This window comes from Chelonia mydas, chromosome 21, assembly GCF_015237465.2.
Source record: "Chelonia mydas isolate rCheMyd1 chromosome 21, rCheMyd1.pri.v2, whole genome shotgun sequence".
NCBI classification, from domain to species: domain Eukaryota; kingdom Metazoa; phylum Chordata; order Testudines; family Cheloniidae; genus Chelonia; species Chelonia mydas.
Window position 1 is genome coordinate 3,736,534 of NC_051261.2, and position 20,604 is coordinate 3,757,137.

Genomic DNA, 20,604 nt, shown 5'->3' on the forward strand with positions numbered 1-20,604 from the left:
AGGAGTGTCATGCAGAGGGTTGGTGCCCACGATTAATGTTAATGCCTGAAGATTAAAGCTGCTGTGGGCATGAAACTTAACAGGGTGTTAATTAGGTGGCAGGGAGAACATCAAAAGGAGTGAACAGCAAGGGGAATTGGGAAGATGATTATTATGGACTTAGGAGCAGGGAGAATTCTGAGCTCTGTAACATAGGAGGAGGATGAACTGATCTCCTCTCTTCTGTAAAGATTTGGGAATTGATGAGCGGCCAGTCTGAAGGGAAAGATTTGTCAAAGCAAGTCTGTAGAACTCTGGACTTCAGGGTGAGAGAAAATAAGAATAACAGAAAAGGGGGGAAATCCCAGTGCTAAAGGCCATGAATAACAGCTATGAAACCAAGCTGCAAAACCATAACAAGCAAAGAACAGCACAGTAACTCTCTTTACAGGGGGCCTTATTACCCTGCGGCAAATGGAGTTAAATAAATATGAATCATGCACTTTTTAATTAAATTTTTTTAGAGCTAGCAATATCTAGGGACTAGACACACTGGGGGCCAGACACACTGACATAACTGTTACAGAGCATATGGATAAATCCAGCTGACTTGGGTCTTTGGGGCTCAGGCTGCTTGGCTGTAAAATTGCAATGTAGACATTCAGACTCAGGGTTCTGAAACCCCGGAGGGGGAGCGTCTCAGAGCCTGGGCTCCAGCCTGAGCCTGAACACGTATGCTGATAGCCCCTGCAACCCCAGCCCGGATCAGCTGCCCCAGGCAAAGATGCAGTGCTGCAGGACTTTTTTAATCACAGTGTAGGCAGAGTCCCAGTCTGGGGCCCTACCCCATCTCTACCTCTGTATCCTCCGTATGAGTGCACGCCTCAACACTTCAGACCTGTTCGGATCATCTAAACGTGCAATTTTCTCTCTCCCTTCTCTTGCCAAAGTTGGATCTATCACCCTGTCGCTCCGTCCCAGAGAGGAAAATGCCGGAGCCCCTTAACAGCGATCAAAGACCCGTGTGGCGAGGAAAGTGTCCTTGTGTAATCTTTATTGCTGCAGTAAAGTCCACAGGTGCATTGTGTCGCTCATGCCTGCAGACACATCAGCAGGGGTGGAGCAGCGGGAACATAGGTCTGGCTGCTGATCTGTTGTTTCATTAATGATCCTGAGTCGTAAAGTTATATTGACCATCAAGGCTTGTGCTGAGTTCCTTGCGCTGATCTTTAGTGACCCTTTATGTTTGTAAACATTCCACAGCTTGTAGTGTAGCCCAAGTGATGTCGCTCTGGTTTCGTCAGTGGTCCAGCCATCAGCATTGTTACAGGGACATCAACAAGTACATCAGATGTCATGTGCTCGTCTACGCCTGCAGTCACACCATGTTGCACTGTGATCCTGTCAGGGCTCTCAGGCTAGCATTGTGCCAGGCCTTGGACGGGAACCTTTCAGGGTGCTGCAGGAAGCGAAGGTGTTGGTCCCTCTGTGCAGGGGCAGATGTTAGAGTGAGCTGTCAGACGGACACACCCTCAGTGTCTGCTCAGTTTAAGCACTGGCTTAATTAAAAATGTGAAGTTGCATCGATTTAGTTAAACAGGTGCAACTTTGCACTGAAAGCTCTTACATCCGTGAAAACTAACCCAACACAAGCCAGGTTTAAACTCATGGAAGCTTGTCCGCACACAAAGGTGCACCTTTCACTAAATCGATACAGCCTTCCACCTTTAGTTAAACTGGTACAGCTTTATCAACAAGACCAGAAAGAGAGAAATCGGGCTGGCATGTGTGTATTGGAAATCCGGCCCTGCTTATTTAACAGTTGGAGGGAAATTCTCAAATACGATTCAGCTAAATACTGTTTTTGGACAAGTATCTTGCATCTCATTTCCAGGAGAAGCCCAACCCAGTCAGACATATGGAAGTGCCCACTTTCTGCCAGATAGCGAAATTTCCCCAAATATTGCACAGCACTGTTTTCATCCTTGTATTGCTAAAGCAAAAGGGCCCATTGCCACATCTCCCAGTTCCACATGTCCCATATACGGGCAAGGGTCAGATGCATTTGGACTTTGTCTCTAATAAACACGTGTTCAGGTAGGTAAATAATTTGATGGCTCCCCGCTTGGAGTAGAAGTTACATAATAAAGGCAATAGTGTCTGGAGAATATAGTTGCTGGGACTGGTAGGGAAGCCAGGTAGCAGGCTAAGGCACATGGTCTGTGGTTCTGAGAGTGGCAACAGGTGCAAAAAGAACGAAGCAAACCACCTTTTGCAAAGATGGGATCGGAAGCATTGCACAGACAAGGCCCAGATTTCCAAAGTGGCTGCCTGAATTGTATGTGTAAAGCCCACATTTGTGTGTACAAATCAGCTTTTAGAAGTGGAAAACGGGCAATTGTCAACCATACTGCTGTTCACAATTGCAGTTTCATTTGGGCTCCTGGGCTGTTTGGCAGGCAGAACTTGTCTCTGGATCCCCTCATTTGTTCTCTGTAACCCTCCCATGAAGGGCTGTATTGGGCCAGCCGTTTCTTGTGGATGGGGACAATCAGGATGTGGTTCTCACATGATGCTCATTAATGCCAGTCCTGAGTTATTCAGTAGTGGAACTTCTGCCTCTTCCCTTCCTCAAAGACTGATCCTCAAACTACAGTAGATCAAAAAATGCAACTTTAGTTTTCTCAGAAAACTCAAGAAAAATCAGCAAACAAAACTAAAACCAACAGAAATTCAGCAAATCTTTAAAAGAATTACATATGTGCAATAAAAACTCTGAAACAAGCAAAAGTAAAAATGTTAAGTTTTTGAGAAAACCTGAAAATGTTTATCTGCAATTTTAACTGAAGAAACAATCAATTTCTGATTTTGTCAAGAAACTGAAAAATTTCAAAGCAGAAAATTTTCATTTTGGTCAAACAGCCATTTTTTGTCAAAGACGAAAAAAATGTCAACAGAAATATTGCAACCAGCTTTACTCCATGCCCTTATCCATCAGATCTGACTGGCGGTATATATGGTATGCTGCTACTGGACTGCAACGACACATTTTGAACATAGATTATAAACTATTTACTGTATTTACCAGCTGTTTGGGAAAGAGGGAGAAAACTCACCCTTTTTTCCTACAAAAAATCTTTTCCCATTTTTTGTTTTAAATTTAAAAATCTGAAAAAATCCACCCAGCTTTATTATACACACTGCAAACTAATTGAATTTTTATTGAAGGTGACACGTATGACAGTCACATTTTAATTTGTTTCTTTAGCTACATGCTAGACAGAGTGTAGTGAATAATATTTTGCTGACTGCCTAGTTAATTTAAAATTGTCTATTTAATGTTAGGGAAGGTATCAGGAAGCTTGGAAGGGTATGAAAATGGAAAAAAAAAGTGGGTCCAAAAAGTTACCTAAACATTTTGAAATTGCTTTTAGGGGAAGGTTTGGGTGTGGACTGGGCCAGAACTGGTTTAATCTGTGTCCCAAGTTGAGCTGGTTAAAAAGGATATTTCATGAAAAATTTAAAAAGAAATGGAAATGTTTCATTTTGTTTAATTCGTTTAAAAAAGTTGAAAAATCTCAGTTTTTTGAAAATTGTAAAAAGTGGGGTTTTGATTTTAGATTTAACTAAAAATACTTTTGATTTTAGAACTTAAACTTCAATGGAAATTCTTCCAGTAGCTCTAGTCCCAAGCTTGTTGTTTTCTGTCTAGGGAGGTCTCGCTATTATAACTTACCTGCACTGCAAAATAGTCCATTGACTAATATTTAGTAATATATTTTCCCATTGACCAGCTAGTCAAACGGTGGTTCCTTCTGAGCCATTGCTAACTGGGAGGGGTGGATCATTTCAGAGCTTGTCTGCCCAAAGCAATAAATAAACAGGCCTAATATGCTTCCTGTCTGAGGCTATTTATCAATATCTGACTCACCCTGCAATCAAATCCTAAGCAAAGGCATTGGCCTATATAACCAGATATGGCACAGCCCTGTGGAATGAACTCCTGGATAGCGGAAAAGAGACTGTAAAATGAGAGCAGGTCAAACATTTTCTGCTGAATTGATTTTTTTGACAACATGGATATTTTCATAGAAACCATCAATTTTTGTTGAGATTTATTGGGTTTTCGTTAGAAAATCAGGATCATCTGACACTGAAAACCCAAGAAATGCCAAAGAAAATTTGACAAAAAAATGAAAATTTTGGTTTTCATCAACATTTTTTGTAGGGGGGAAAAAAAATAGTTTCCTGACCACTCTATTTAAAATGAGAAGAGAAGCCGAGGGAAGTGGGTTGGATGGGGAAGGGAACATTTTTCATTTTTAGCAGCTCAGCTTTGATACTAGTACCTGAAACTGTCACGTCACAGCATCAAACAGTGGTCTGATGATTGTGGGATTGTGTTTTACATCTGCCTAGTACTTCAAGGAGCAGGCTGGGAGTCAAGATAGCTGGGTTCTAGTCACAGTTCTGGGAAGGAAGTGGTCTCTAGTAGTTAGAGCAGGGTAGACTGGGAATCTGGACTACTGGAGTCCAGTCCCAGTTGTGTCAATGAATTGTTTTGTGGCCTTGAGAAAATCATTTAACCTCTCTGCCTCATTTTTCCAATGTGTAAAATGGTTGTGATGATGGTTGCCTATGTGGCAGGAGTTTTGTGAGGATCAATAAGCATTTGTAAATAGGGTGACCAGATGTCCTGATTTTATAAGGGACAGACCTGATATTTGGGACTTTCTTATATAGGCACCTATTATCCCTCACCCCCGTCCAGATTTTTCACACTTGCTATCTGGTTACCCCATTTGTAAAGCACTTTGAGGTCCCCTGATGGATGATGATATCAAACTACAGCGTTTTTTCGTTTTGAAATGGTTTAATATAAATTCTACATATCCATCATCCTTTCTACAGTAACAGGTTTTAGATTTTTTCAAGAGATTTTTTCAAGTAGTCCCAAATGCTGTTCTCCAGCTGTGTCGCTCTTTCATCCCTTGTCATTCAACTGAGCTTATGTCCCACCTGGAGCTCTGGAGAGAAACTAGACAAAAAATAATGGAAAACAATCATTCAAGACTTCCCAGTATTAACTTAACTGGCTTCACCTCTGATCTGTATCAAAAGCTATGGACTCAGATAGTATTTCCTTACATAACTAGAGTTCTTGTTTATTCCTTTTGGGGTTATTTCACGCTCTTTGAAACTTCTAGTCTCTAATAATAATTTTAAGTTGAATCAGAAAGAGAAAATAAATTAATTAAAACAAAGCCATTCCGGGAGTAGCCACATGCTCATGAATTTTGGCTCCCACTGACTTTAAAAAAAAAAAAGAAAAAGTCATTGCCAAATTCATCCTTTGTGTAACATCACTGAAGTTGGTGAATTTGGACCTGGGTTTATGCTGGCTGCAGCTGTGGAGTGTGTGCTCAGGGCAGGGGTGCTGGAACCATTTGCACAGTGCGGGTGCTGAGAGCCATTGAACCAAACTGTAAACCCTGCATATGACAGAAACCACTTCAAGCCCGGGGGTTCTGCTGCATTGGTACTCAATTGGTTTGGGAGGTACAGTGCCGGCTCTGCTGCCAGGGATTCTAACTTTGCCAATAAACATCCGGCTCTAGATTTAATCACAGAATTTGGACTTGTGGCACCTACATCTGTTTCTTCTCACCCGGGCTGGGCAGGATGCAGTGATATTGTGTGGCCAGTACGCAACGTACCGCAGAGAGTGTTAACTGAAGAAGAGCGTTGTGTGTGTCTCTTAGAAGCGTGAGTGATCCTTTCACCCCTGGCTCCATCGGTTGTCTCTGTTGTCCTAGCCAAGGGGCTGTAGAGCATTTATGTTCCAGCCACTTTGGCCCTTTCCACATTGCGGTTGACCCCAAACTAGCAGCGTCTTTATTGGCTGTTGCTAGTGTAGCATGGGTGGAGTCTTTTAAAATCGATGTCCCATTGGCAGCAACGTGAACGTGGATGCTCTATCTGTAACCAGCTGCTGCTCGGTGGGCAGCCTCTCAAGACGGAGAACTCTTCCAGTTCCGAAGAGCTGCCTCTGAGGTGGGATACAGAAGCTGTCTGGTCTCGCAGCAACACTACCCCACGGATTAGGGCAGGAAGAGGAGACTCTCCAATCCAAATGAAACTTCACTGGGAGTTTAGGGAGGCAAAATTGAAGTCTCCAAAGGGCAGGACAACAAGCGTATGGGAAAAGTGCTATAAGATCGTCAGTGGCCATGAGTACTCAGTACCTTGGTGTGGCACCCCAGAGAGGGCACTGTCAGCAGCCTAGCACCACCCTTGGGCACCGTCTCTGTGCTGATTAAGAGGACAGAGCACTAGCTATTGAATCACCGAAACCACTTCCTGATGCTACTCATTTTTTCCTTGAAGGTCAGTTATCTGGGGGTTGACTGGGCCCAACCCTGCTCAGCTTGCAGGAGCGGAAGGGACCTCAGCATGCGGGAGTGCAGCTGTAGACAATAAAAAAAAAAAACATTTAAAACTTGTCTGGCGTTGTGTCCCTCCAATCCCCTCCTATGCCCATGGATGCTCCCTCTTAATTAATAAATAAATAAAAACTGCACGACTGTGCTGCAATTCTGTCTGTTTTAGGTACTTTTATGCTCCCCCAGTCTTTAATATGTTTTATTCCCTGCTATGGAAGATTATTTGCAGTGTTGTGCGAGGAGGGTTGGCCCCAGGATATGAGAAGGACGAGGCAGGTGAGGTAGTATCTTTATATAGGACCAACTCTGTTGGTGACAGAGCCAAGCTTTCGAGCTACAAAGCTTGTCTCTTTCACCAACAGCAGTTAGTCCAATAAAGGGTATCATCTCACCCACCTTATTTCACTAGTATTTAACAGGCAGGCCTGTTATTCCCCTTTTACAGATGAGGGCACAGCGAGTAAGTGACTTCTTCCACATTGCACACGTCTGCGGTAGAGCAGGGAGTTGAACTCCGTTCTCCTGACTCCCAGGTTGGATCTCTCATCCCTGGACCATCCTACACCTGAAACCCTAGTTCTGTTACACTGGCAGATGATGTTCTACCTTCCTGAAATCAGGCTATTCCTCGCTTTTGCTCCTGCTTCAGCCTGTAGAGCCTGACTAACCAGGTGCTTGTTTACTTCCTGTCTGTGTTCTCCTGGGGCAGAAGGTGGACAGTGGAATAAAACATTTTTTGGATAGACTTTGAGCTGCTTTTGGGTCTGTCTACGTTTCTCTGCTCCACCCTGTCTGTGCCACAGAATTGCGACACTGCCTTTTATGGTAGGCTGGGATTTCGCATCCCCTTATCAGGTTGTGAATCACCCTGGTATGTGGCATCTAATGCTCAGGATCCCCAGATGTAATGGGGAGAGCACACAGGACACTTGGACCCTTTTCGAGCAGTGCTGTGCAAGCTGTCTAGTGTGCTGCCACCGAGGTAACCAACCTGGCTTTGGAAGGGGCCGTTAGAGGAAACCCCTAGGAAAATGACTACAAGACTTAGATTGCAAGCTCCTTGGGGCAGGGACTGTCTTTTTGTTCTGTGTTTGTACAGTGCTTAGCACAATGGGATTCGGGTGCTATGATAACACAAATAATAATAATAACTTCTGTCACAATTTACCTGGGGGATTAAGGCCCGGATTCAGCTCCCACCAAAACAGATCAGAACAGGCCCAAAGTACTTCATATCAATGGTGCTCAGACATATGTGGTTCCCTGGCATCTCAAATGTTAATGAATTTATTTTCAGAAGCTCCCTGTGATAGACTATTATCCCCATTCCATGGATGGAAAACTGAGGCAAAAGAAGATTCAGTGACTTGCCACAGGTCACGCGGGCAGTGTGTGGCAGAGGTAGGAGTTGAACCCACCTGTCTCAAGTACAGTGCCTTGACCATAAGACCACCTTTTGATATAGGGGCTAGGCATTCAGAATGAGGGGCACTGCATTTTGTCACAGGCACGGGCAGCCTGACTGGTTCTATCATATGCAGTGGTTCTCCGGGGCAGTGACAGATTTGGAGTCAGATCGGATGCAGTCTTCCTCAAGGTTTGCAGTGTTCAGCTCTACAGTTTGGACCAGTCTCTGGTTTCTAAGCCTCCTTTCGGTCCATTAGTCAGTGTTGGCCCTGACACATACGGTACTCCTTTTATTTAGGTACCGATGCTCTGAAGTTCTGTCTCAGCTTGGTTGTGGGGGCATTTATCACCAGGAGACACAGGGACACAGTTGGTACTTTACGTTGTCAGGTCACTGTTATCATCTGGGGCCTGCTGAAAGGTGTTATATGAGTGCAAAGTGTTGTTATTACCATGGGTGGATTTGCTTGGGAGGGTTTGGATCTGGAGTTTGGGGGTTGGTCCCATGGCTAGGCGAGGCTGCTCCACATGCAGTGTTCCACAAAGCCGCCAGTGTTCAGACGCTGAGTTTACACCTGGGAGGAATGTTTAGTCGCTTGGTTTTGACATGCTGTGAACTGCTGGCTGCGGGGTGAGGCTTTGCTGGATGAAGATTCCAGAGTGGAATATGTGGCATTACACCATTATTAATCGGCCTCTGAACAGCCCGTCCAATGCAGGCACGCCCAGGGCTGCTGCCTGCCCACACAGCATACTTGGCACACCTAAATCTCTGAGCTAAGGTTTCAGATGTTGTAGCCTTAGGGGACAGATTCTCCTTCATTGTTCTCTCTACATTAAGGGCAAGATCCTCAGCCCGAGCGAACAGGTATAGCCGCAGCGAAGCCAATGGAGCGAAGCCAGCGTACACCAGCTGAGGATCTGGATCTAAGAGTCAAAATAATTTTTTAACAGCCAGTGTTCTGGTGCAACAGCTTTAGCAGCTGGAGACCAGGTGTTTATTGGGGTGGTTGTTTCAGTGAGGTTAAGGGCCTCATCTGAGTTCCATCAATATTCATGGGGCTTGGCTCTCACCCTAAAAGGAGGGTGTCAGAAGGGAGAATGATATGGCTCTGGGGGATTGGCAAACCAACACACAGCTTTCTGCCTCTCTGCATCTGTTCAAATGCAGCATGCAGAGGCAGTGCCTGAAAGCAGCTACTCTCCAAGCAGCAGGGTGGCTTCTTGTGTGCAATGAGTTGGTGGGTCTCAATCCAGCTCTGATTGAATTAGTATTTGCCCGACACTGGGCAGTTTTATCAGAGCAGCTCAGAACTAAATGAGGCCTCGGTGCTATCCCACACCCTTCAACAGCAATTTGAAAAGCAAAGGCTGTGATACTGGTTTCAGTGTAAATCAGGAGTGACTCTGTTCATCTAAATCTGGTGTAAATGAGATCAGAATTGGATCCAAAACAGGGAAGGATGTGGTTGAGGGACTAGACTGGGCTTTGGGAGATCTGGGTTCTAATCCTGGCGTGTTAGATGCTGAGCTCCTTTGGAAATCTGGCCACCTATTTAAGTGGCTAAATGGGAACTGAGCTACTTTGAAAACATGGCCCTTAATTTCTCTGTGCCTCAAATCCTCATCTGTAAAATGGGGCTGACGATGATAACCCCCAAACTCTTGTCAGGATATGTGCCCTCCAGGTAAACATCTGAGCTGCTCAGAATCATTCTGGATTATAATTATCTACATGAACGTTAGTTGTGAAACTGTGTCACTGTCCTCAGATGTTCCTAAAGCTGAAGTGTATATTCATAGATCTGAGTCCACTTGCTGGCTAAGTGTAGGGCTTTTCACATGCATTACAGTGCAGAAGGACTTCTGTCTCAGGCTGTGCATGCTGTCTAGGGAGTGTGTAATGAGTTACACAGTAAATGGGTGTGTACGTCTGAAGATTCCTGAATCACCTCCCTTTATCATTGCTGCACCCACCCCACAGGAACTTCCTTCCTCAGGTGAGGCTGCATTTAAAAGCAGAGAGTGAAAGGAGACAGCCCATGAGGACTCAGGTGAGAATTCATATCAGCTGCTCGATAACGGGGGAAGAGGAAAGAAAAGTCTAGCCCCTGAGCCAGGTATGTACAGCACTGCACAGTGAGCCCTGCCAGTGCTGTGTGTTACACAGGGAAAATGGCAGCACAGGGAGGGGATTTCTTGTCGAGATCAGAGGGCTGGCAGGCATTTCCTGCAGGCACCGAGAACATCTATGTGATTAAGTTACACAAATGGAAAGTGTTTGTATAGTGGATGTACTTTGCTGCACTTTTTAAACTTTGCAAAACCTGTAGAAGACTTTGAACCTCCAGCAACGAGGGTAAGTTCTGAACTGGAATAAAGCCTGAAAAGGAAGCGACAAAGGGTGGGACTTCAAACATAACTACACTGTAGGCAGGTGAAGAAGTGTCCTTGCTCGAGTATATTCATTTGTTAAAATGTGTCTACTTGCTGTGTATTTGGGACCTGATTTTCAGAGGTGCTGTGCACAAACAACTCGCATTGAAGTCCATCAGACAGCGGGTTCTTGGCACCTCTGAAAAAGCAGGCTGTTAGATGTGAAGGCAGAATCCTAGCAGGGTAAATTGTTCTGTTTATACCTACTGGTCACTTTAGAGAATAAAATAAAGATGCAAACATACAGCCAGTTACTTCATTGAAGAGCTTTTCACCTGTCATTCATGAGCAGGTATTGATACTAAAAGGTTAAAAATGAAAGCGGGGGCTTGTCCATTTGTTTTAAATGTTAAATATACACTCTAGACAATCCAGAGAGCTGATTCTCCTCTCTCACTTGCGCTTGTTGAACCCTGTTGAAGTGAAGGAAGTTATCTTGTCATAAAACGGGAAGGGAGGGAGATAAAAAGATGGTGATTTGTGCTTTAGTGTGTTGTTTTCTGTACCGTTTCATTCATGCTGCAAATTCTGTCTCAGGTGAGTCCTCAGAAGTATGGAATCTCCCCCCCGGCCCCTTGTATGGACGTGTTTCATTCTCCTGGGTAAGCTTTACCATCCTATCTGTGCCTCTCAAGGGGCCTTGAGGAGACCTCAGTTAATATCTGCCCTTGTGTAGTAGTGGTTTTGCTGTGCTTTAGTGAAAGTGGCCAGGAAATTTGGATAGGGGATGAGCCACGTTACCCTTAGCTGCTATAAAAACTGTTGTACAGTCAAGTGGGTTGTAAATGCTACCTGCATTTCCTGCAAAGGTAATTAGTACAGAGGGTGATCCATGGGGTCTTCTGTGAGAAATGATTTTAGTCTTTCACGAGCGGCTAGAACTTTAGTGTACTTGCCTCTGAGATTCATGAGATGCTGTTAGGTTATGAACTATGTATTTTCTGTTATTACTTGCATTGCCTTAGCACCTAGGAGCTCTGGTCATGGACCAAGAACCTCACGGTGCAAGGTGCTGTACAAACACAGAACGAAAAGACAGACCTGTCCCAAAGAGTTAGCGATAACAGCTAGAGCACAAGGAAACGACGAGACTCCACTGGTCAGCATGACAGGCAGTGGTCTCGGCACCCCAGCAGCCGAACCGATGTCAAGTTTTTTGGAGACATCTTGGCAAAGGAGAGCTCTAAGGAGGGATTGTTACTAAGGACCAATTATTTAAAACCCATTTTCCTTATGTACAACTCAGAGTTTTCACCACTTGGGCTGAGTGTTTTCATCTTGCCTTTACACTCAGCTTGGGCTCATGTAGTTCATCCATTCATTCCTCTCCCTTACCTCGGAGGATGCCACTTAGCCAGGCCAGTTACTGCCACCAGCAATGATGATTTTGTGGCATAGCATATAACATTATTAAAGGCTTGTTCTTGTGTTGTTTTAGCTTTGCCACGACTCCTGGATGCACAGGGCTCCTGTTCCTATGGTGCCTGCTACCCACCTGCGGGAGACCTGCTGGTAGGAAGAATCCATCACTTGAAAGCCTCGTCGACATGTGGCCTTGTGAAGCCTGAGACCTACTGCACATCGTATGAGGAAGTACGTTCAATTCAGATATCTCTGCATTCACAGATATCCCCTAGGGAAGCTAACTATACTCCTGTTTTCCCCCCTCTGAGCAATGCTGCATTCTGTCTAGCTTAGGTGCTACTTAAATGCTGCCCGAGCATCTCAGATTCTTTAATGTATTTATCCTCCCAGGCAGGGCAGTGCTAATATCCCTGTTTTAGAAGCTGGGGATCTGAGGCACGGAGAGACTATGAGTTGCCCAAAGTCACACAGGGAGTCTGACAGAGCTGAGAGCTGAGCACAGGTCTCCCAAGTCCAAGGCCACTGTTCTAATCCTGCCGTGAGGTGATTGCCATTGGAAAGTTCTGAGCAGTGACAGGTGCCGGGAAAGAGGGCCTTTCATAACAGGGTGAAGCACAGTCCAGCTAGCACTAAGAGGCATCCTGAACTAAACAGTGTTTTATTTCCTGGGCACTTTAAAAATGGTACAGCGAGGCCAGTTCCCCAGCCATCTGGACAAATGCTGGGATAATAAACCCCCAAAACAACTCTAGCTGCTAACTCTAGCTGACAGCACAGAATGTGACATTTCCCCACTAAAAGCCAGAGCGGAGTCAGCCCTTTCAGCCATTTAAGTCTGGTCTACACACAGTCTTCGTACTGGTATAACCATTTCAGTTTGGAGTGTGATGTTTTTACTGATATGTACACCCCCTAGGATGGATGCAGCTATCCCGGTGAAAGGGTGTCTTATACGTGTATATCTTACTTCCCTTCCTGTATGGGAACTAGACCAGGATAAGCACTTTTATATGGGTATAACTGTGTCCAAAATAGGGGCGTTGTGCCGAGTTGGCTGCGCAGTATAGTTACAGCGGTACAACTTGTGTGTGTAGGCAAGGCCTGGTACAGCGGGTTTGATTCATATAAGGTATATTTGAACTTCTGGATTTGTTAGAACCCAAAAGCTCAAAGTGAAATTCAAAGTAGAAATTGTCCTAAGCAGCAACGGTTTCTGCTTGAAACTACGGAAAACCCACTGAGTTTCAAACCACTGAGTTTCCTTGGGGTTTTACATGGCACTGAATCAGCTCAGACTTACTCAAAGATTGTCAGCTCTCTATCCTAGGTCACCTCAAAGATATCTCCCTCAGCTCAGCTGAATTCGGCTCAACCGTGATGGACCAAAGAACTTCACTAACCTAGACTAAGTTTGGGTTTTTTAACAATCTCCCAAACCAAGTGAGTTGCTGGTTTCTGTGTGGGGTTAATTTCCTTAGCACAGCCATTTCCTAGATCCTTGTAGTGATTTCTAATCTCAATAACTGCCATCTATGGAAGCGCAGATAGGAGCAGGTTTAGCTGAGGCGTGGAAATTGAGGTCTGTGAAAGAAGGTGTGGCTCATAAAGGAGGGATACTTGGGAGGTAATGATGGACCTTTATTGGCCAGTATTTTGCACACTACTTTTACAGCTCCACTGAGTCAGATTTATACTGCCATCATTTTCTGGAAAATGACAGGAAATGCATGGGTGTTACTGGTTAGCAACCATGTTTGTGTGTGTAAAGATCTACACACTTCTGTGGGTGTCTGAAATTATCCAACTACTTTCCATAGTTTGGACATAATAGAGCCTGGATCTGAACTCCTCTTGTCTATAATCTGGCCTAATCTCTGACCTGAACACTTGTACCTGGTGCAGTATCTAAAGCTTTAAACAGATCTTTTTGCGGGACTGATGGGTTTTTGTGTGTGTCCCTATACCTTTACACCGAATTGCTTTGCTGCTGTGAATGAAGCAGACTTCTTTACTTAAAAAACCCTACTGTCTGTCACCTTGACTCTCGGACAATACAAATAGTGCATTTTTTTCTGGTTTTGTCTTAGACAAGGGTTTATTTTTCCCAATTCCCATTAATACAGAGTGGCTGCAGTGTGTACCTCACACCAGTCCAGGTTATTAATTATAAATGCCATGTTCTCAGCTGTCCATTGCTGGCTGCAGTCTGATTCCACAGTATTAGGGTGAAGCCCCATACAAGCCTCCTACCCTTGTGCTCTTCTCGTGGCATTTGGGGGCCCAGAGGGAACAGGAAGTATCTAAAATCTTATGAGAGATCTGACCGACCCCGGGAAGTCCAGAATGAGCATCTAAGCTATGGATGCTCATCTGACCAAACCCAACTACCATTTGACAGATGCAGGTTGGTGTCTGAGGCTCATCCTCGGTGGAGGCTCTTAGGGCCAGATAGCTGAGCAGACAGTCCCAACAAGATGCACTTGTAAAAGGGACGTTTTCTTTGGGAAGGAATGGGGCAGCAGTTAGCTGTGGGCATTTCTGTCTGGACTCTATCTCGGACAATGATGTTACTGTGGAAGAGACAGCATGGGCTCATGGTGCCTCTCCTCATGTATCCGAGACCACTGACTTAAAGTAAACAGAGATGGGTGAGGCCTTGGGGATTCAAGGCTTTGCAAAGATTGCAAACTTTATTGTCATGAGATTTAATCCCCTGGTTTTAATAAATGAGGGGGAAATGTTCAAAAGCAGAAATGGGAGTTAAGGGGCCAACTCTCATTGGCTGTCAGTGGCATCTAACTGCCCTTGTGCCTTTGAAACCTCCCCCTGAATACACAGTGTGTTTTTTTAGCTCAAGAGAAGCCTGTCCTTTCTACTAGGGAATAAGGATCCTCCAAAAGCTAAGCTAATTGGGCCCAAGTTGGTGATCTGCATATGGTAGATATAATGGGCTTAATCTCTCACTTAAACCAGTATAACAACATTGACTTATCTAGGGATGTGGTACATTTTCCATTGCCTGCAGTTTTTCAGTCTTTCTGAAAGATATGCTGTAGTTCAAACAGAAGAGATGGGCTTGATGCAGAGATTATTGGGTGAGATTCTTTTCCAACTAGATGACCCTTGTGGCCATTTATGAATCTATTATTTCAATCCCTATGTTCCCTCATCCCACCTGGTTTAAAAGAGAGCAGAATCAGACCCGTGGTACAATAACAATAATCTGAACAGTACAGTTCTCTGCTGTCTGTAACTGCAGTTCAAACTGAGCCAGCCCTAGGGCCTTATTCCGTGAAGCCCTGAGTGGCCTTAGCTCCTGTGGAAATGTAGAGATGGCCAGGACGCACCCAGCACCATGTAGAATCAAGCCCTTGGTTTGGGACAACTGAGGTGGAGGTACAGTTTAGAGGAGAGTCTATCTGTTTTGTGTCTGTGATTCTGTTTCCCTGGCATCTGCACATGCTTGATCCTTTCCCTTACTGAATGGATAGGCTCATTGTCACCTAAAATACACTCCTGCTCCTTTTTCTTAACTGTAGTGACCAATGAGTGTTATGAATTATTCAGCTTTTGCTAGAAGGACCACTCTCCATTCACTCCTTATTCTCTAATCTTTCCCCTCTTGAAATGCCTCTACAGTCAGAGTATCCTGAGCTAAGATGAATCTATGCAGTGAATTCCCCCTGAGTACAAAAGCTTGTTTTATTTATTCCCATTTTATTCCCTTGCACGCTCTTTAGACTGTGCTACGTGACTTGTTCCATGCCAAATAGCTGCAGATTTAGAATCCGTTTTGCAACCTCAGCAGTGGTCGTGTAATGAGGGGTTACTCTCATTCTGTCTCTCCTGAGCCTGCCTTCTGGCCAGTGTGTACTGTCTGATTTTGGTGCCAGTTTGAATTGTCCCAAAGTGCGCTCTTTTGCAATCCCAGTTGATCTCTTGATGCTGGCGTTATCCCAACCCCCTGGTCCACGGTCTGCTTCTAGTGCTCTGAATGTGATTCCCTCTAACCTTTATACTTCATACCCACTGGCTGCTAGGCAGGGCCTGAAACTCAGGCATAGAGCAAAATCCAGGAGGGATGATGCCATATATAGCAAAGAAGGGTCAATAGCTTTTAGAAAAGCGAGACAGGAGGGAAATCTGACAAAACACAGAGTTCATTGGAAAAATACTTAGAATTTGGGAGAGTTTAGTCAACAGAGGAAGTAAAAGCGAGAGAGAATGAATTCAAACAAATCATTGTTAAGGGAAGGTTGGTGTTGGTGAAAGGAGACCAGGGTGTGATGCAGTAGCCATTGAGGTCCATGGGAAGAATCCTATTGACTTGCTTGGGATTTGGATTAGGTCCCTATATCGTTTATTTATTTAAATATCCAGCACAGTATTTCACAGGGGGGAAAGGGTGTGTCCTCGACTCCTGTTAGCTAACAAGTGGTAACTAACATGAGGTAAACTCCTGGTGAAGACAGCAGTTCGTATTTTAACTTGTGTCAGCAAATTGTGGTACAGACTAAGGGGTAGCTGAGGGTTTGCCTTGAGCTGCCAACGTGTCCAAACTACCAGTTTCCTTGTCTTCACTAGGAAAAAAGGTGTGTTCTTACTGTATGTTTGCTAAAACAAAGTAAAATCCTAGCGGAGATAAGAGGTCTCTCTCTAACACCCTCCCCCTCTCCCAGCCCCACTTAGATGCCTGCTCCTCACCTGGGACACCACTTCTGTGAGTGATGCAGGGAGGGCAGTCTCCATGGTGCATTCACTCCTTGGCCTGTGTGCACAGAGCCAGTTCTGATTCAAACACCTGGTGGAAATTGTGGCCCTCTTGAAATCCATGGTAGTTTTGCCATCGATTTTCAATAGGACCCGGATTTCATCCCTGTTGACAAGGGCCCTCATCCAGCCATGTGGCTAAGCACATGAATAGTCCCATTGACCTCAACAGGCTTAGGAACATAAGAACATCGACACTGGCTCAGACCCAAAGTCCATCTAGCCCAATATCCTGTCTTCTGACAGTGGCCAATGCCAGGTGCCCCAGAGGGAATGAATAGAACAGGTGATCACCAAATGATCCATCCCCTGTTGCCCATTCCCAGCTTCTGACAAACAGAGGCTAGGGACACCATCGCTGTCCATCCTGGCTAATAGCCACTGATGGACCTATCCTCCATGAACTTATCTCGTTCTTTTTTGAACCCCGTTATAGTTTTGGCCTTCACAACATCCTCTGGCAAGAGGTTCCACAGATTGACTCTGCATTGTCACGGGGTGGTCCCCTGAGGGGCCTTTCCAGCCTTGGCAACTCATCACAACAAAGCCAGGTCTCCTTCCCCACCACTGTATTTTACTGCATTCTTACTACATGTGTGGGCGGGGAGGGGAGGAGGGCTGGTGGGTTCTTTACGTATGTTTGCCTGTGGTTCAGTGGGTGGTCAGTTCATGTAATCTGGGGGGGATTTGAGTGACGGGGGGCTCAGGTAGCTCCTGAGTCCACATACCCTGTTACAAGGCTTTAGATCCTTTCCCAGAGTCATGTATTCCTGTGAAGATTGGCTGAGCAAAAATGGCTAGCTTGGCTCAACAGCATGTGTTGATGATATATTTGCCCTAAATTCCCTGTGTCTTCAGTTCTCTCCCTTTCTGGTCACAGAACCTACATACCATATTAAGTCCAAAATCTCAATTCCCCCCCGCTCCCCCCCCCCCCCAAATAGCCTTTATTTATATTTGTTATTTGTATTTGGTGGCAGCAAGAGGCCTCAGTCAAATCAGGGCCCCATAGTGAGAGACAGTCCTTGCCCCAAAGAGCTTGCCGTCTAACTAAACAGGATGGGCAAAGCGTCACACAGAGGAAGTAGTACATGAGACACAGAGAGATTGTGACGTGTCTCAGGCCTGTAGTCACACGGTGAGTCAATGGCAGAGGCAGACGTTGAACTCAGACCTTTCTGAGTTATAACACAAATAGCAGGTAGGTACCTAATTCCCAGTGATTTCGAATGGGAGTTAGGTGCCTAGCTAGTTTCTTTTTTGTCTTTGAAAATCTCCCCCTTAATCATGAGATCACCCATTCTTGGGAGCCTGGGGCAGTGCGGCGGGCACCTTGCTGCATCCTTTGATATGAAAGCAGAGGCAGAGCTGGGGGGGCACTGGGCTCGCGGTGCTCCAGTTGGAATCGTTGGGACTTTCCTGAATGGCGACAGAGTACGCTAGGCCCCAAAGCATAGCCTGGGTTTAGCCATAGCTCTGAGTTTGCTGCTCGCTCTGTGTTAGCTGGTTACTGCAGCACCCCAAGTGCCTTGCCCATCATTGCAAAAGCCTTTTGAAATGCACCCAAAGTCTGATCGAAACAAATTACGCTTTCACGTTCGTGAGGCGCTGTGCGGGGTCTCAGCTTTCCACAGCGAGGCAGCTAATCTGTGAGGATTACAGGTGACCCTGCCACCCTAACTTTCTCAAGAGGTTTATCGTATGAAAGACCTTGAATATTAAAACCTTGTTTGCATAAGGTCAAGGATAGTTCTTTCATTATCTCACTGGACAGTCAGTACATAACGGCCACGAAGAGTGAGAAGGCATCTTTATCATCCTGAGATATGGAGTGATAACAGGACTGTGTAATGTGGGCATGGCAGGTGAGGAGGTGTGAAGTGATATCTGTGATGAGATACACCTAATCCCCAAAATGCAGGGTGAGGGGCTGTAATACAGGGGAGAATCCTTGAATGACAAATGAGAGCTCTACATTGGCAATCTGGTGAGATGCTGCTGCACCTCGTCCACCAGTCTTTGGTTTATTCATAGCACCTATCATGTTAGTATCTAAGCACTGGAACATTTTGACTACTGCCAAATAGACAGAAGAATATCAGTAAAAGGGAATGTACCACTGATCCCCATGCTGGTCATCTTGTTGTTACCATCTGATGGCTGCTCAAGTATACAGGCTTGCATATCTGAACTGAGTGTAGATCTCAGTACAGTTTCTGTATCACAGAAACCCCAATTAGCCAAGGACTGAATGGGATGTAGAAAGTACGCTCCTCTGTCTCACCCCAACAGCTCACTTCCCAGAGGCCACCAAACAGCCATCTGATGGTACTATAACTCTTGGACAAATTAGAACGAGCAACCTCATGGGGAAAGACTCAGCATCCCTTTCCAAGTCCCATGAGTCACCAAGCTCCTTTTCATTTGTGACCCAAAGCAGGATTAAACTCAGCTCTTCTCTGGGGAAAGGTTAGTTCTAAGGCATTGCTTTGTAATGCCTTGGACATAGAAGGTGTCTATAGCCATCACTGCATTCTTATTTCTGTCCTTCTGAGGGTAAAAACCTAGCATTGTGTGATTGGTTTGTCAGAAAACATTGCTATGGGAATTGCAGTGGCTAACCTTTTCTTATTCTTCCACTGATTCACACTGTGTTTGCTTCCGTCCTACAAAGGATACATCTCAACCTGAATGGGTCACACAATGGGAAAACGCATTCCTATTGGTTTTCCCTGTTCTCTGTTTATGCTCACCTTAGCTGTGCTGAGCTGCAGAAAAGCTAACCATTACATATGCTTCTAGACAGCACAGCACCCTGCTTTATGAACTAATTACAGCAGAGTACCATACATCAGCTTAACACCCTAACAAGATACTTTGGCGTGTGCGGATAAACAGCACCGTATGGTTCCTCCAGATTGTTGTGCTAGCAGATTTTAAATCATGTCTTGCTGAGGGGACTGAACTGACTCTAAGCAAGCAAAACAGGGGCCCACATGTTTGCTTTTCAGAAAGGCTGATGAACTGAATGTTGCCTAACTAGGCCCAGGCACTTCTTATACCTATGAGATACCTGTCCAGCAGGTGCCCTTGGCAGTTTGCAGGGTATTTTACCTTTGATTCCAGTCATGCAATGTCTACCTGCTGACCTCCAACAGAGAGCAGGAAAGGGGCCGAAGTTCATTAGCAGGCCTTTGGCATTGTTTAGTCAAGGACTGCCAACAGTCGCCCCAGGGCAGTGAGGCGGGAGAATCAGGGGCACTTACAGATTATGGTAGAAATGAAAATTTATTGCAATAAGAGATGAGAAATGAGCATCTTACTAGGGGCCTTGTTGGAGAGGTAACATGATCCTGGTGGTTAGAGCACGAGCCTAGGACCTGAGTTCAGGTCCCTGCTGTACCACAGACTTTCTGTGAGACCTTAGGCACATCACTTAGCCTCTCTGTCTTACTTCCCAGCCCTGGCCTACCTCACAGGGGTATTGCTCAGATACTAGTGATGGGCCCATGTAAATACCTAAGGTGGATAGACAGTGGCCTCTCCCTTCATTATTGAAACTTATTGGAAAGTATGTGAGTGTTACACACCCAGATCGTGGGGTGAATATATCCTGCCACTTTAGTGTTTTGCACATGCCTTTTCAATTATATCTAGCTACTCTTTATAACCAAAGATGTGAGCCTCTGTTTATCATAGTTAGTGTTACTGTAGGAGCTAATCTCATCCTGATTTATTCACACTTTTGCCTTGTTAGCATCCAGTTGCACAGTGTTCCACAGGTTAAGGTTTCACAAACAGATATCTCCTTCTGCCTGTTTTAAATGTGCTTCCCTTTTAAATGGAAATGATGCCCTTGGTTAGTTTTGATACCTGTTTGAAGGGAAATCTCATGGGTGTTCTTACTTGATTTTCGTTTATTTATTCCACCCCACTTTCATCCTTGAAACCAATGGCAGGAATCATTCCTGGGGTAAAGTATTATTCCCTAGGAAGAAGGGTATCAGGTCTGGCATGAGGTGATTAGAAATGTATGCACCACATGTCTGTTCTTGCTGCGAACAGGCTTCATGCTGTCCCCAGAGACCGCATGGGTGTTTGCCATTAGACATGTTTCTTGATTAGAAATGGCTATGATAATCCTCCACTGTGGAGCTGTGTGTTTACTGTGAGAAAGCAGGAAGGAAGTCATGCTAAAATATAT

At 45.1% G+C, this 20,604-nt stretch overlaps 1 protein-coding gene and 2 long non-coding RNA genes across 7 annotated transcripts in view; 2 read left to right on the forward strand and 1 right to left on the reverse strand.

Moving 5' to 3' along the window:
* The window catches only part of LAMB3 (laminin subunit beta 3), a 121,188-nt gene that overhangs the window by 64,001 nt on the left and 36,583 nt on the right, over positions 1–20,604 (forward strand). For 3 of the 5 annotated variants that reach the window (XM_043533806.1, XM_043533807.1, XM_043533808.1), the window contains 2 exons: positions 10,803–10,867; positions 11,704–11,858. In XM_043533806.1, coding sequence (XP_043389741.1) covers positions 10,819–10,867; positions 11,704–11,858 — 204 coding nt within the window. In that variant the 5' untranslated portion in view covers positions 10,803–10,818. Of the gene's footprint in view, positions 1–8,223; positions 9,950–10,802; positions 10,868–11,703; positions 11,859–20,604 lie in introns of those variants that run through there. The other 2 variants (XM_037885117.2, XM_037885118.2) reach the window with 2 other exon arrangements.
* On the reverse strand, positions 678–16,887 carry LOC122463509. The gene is made up of 3 exons (XR_006286956.1): positions 16,754–16,887; positions 10,128–10,131; positions 678–690 (listed from the first exon to the last, which is right to left on the reverse strand). It is a non-coding gene; the product is annotated as an uncharacterized LOC122463509 (long non-coding RNA).
* LOC122463510 lies at positions 16,780–20,383 on the forward strand. The gene is made up of 4 exons (XR_006286957.1): positions 16,780–16,890; positions 18,274–18,280; positions 18,663–18,665; positions 20,202–20,383. It is a non-coding gene; the product is annotated as an uncharacterized LOC122463510 (long non-coding RNA).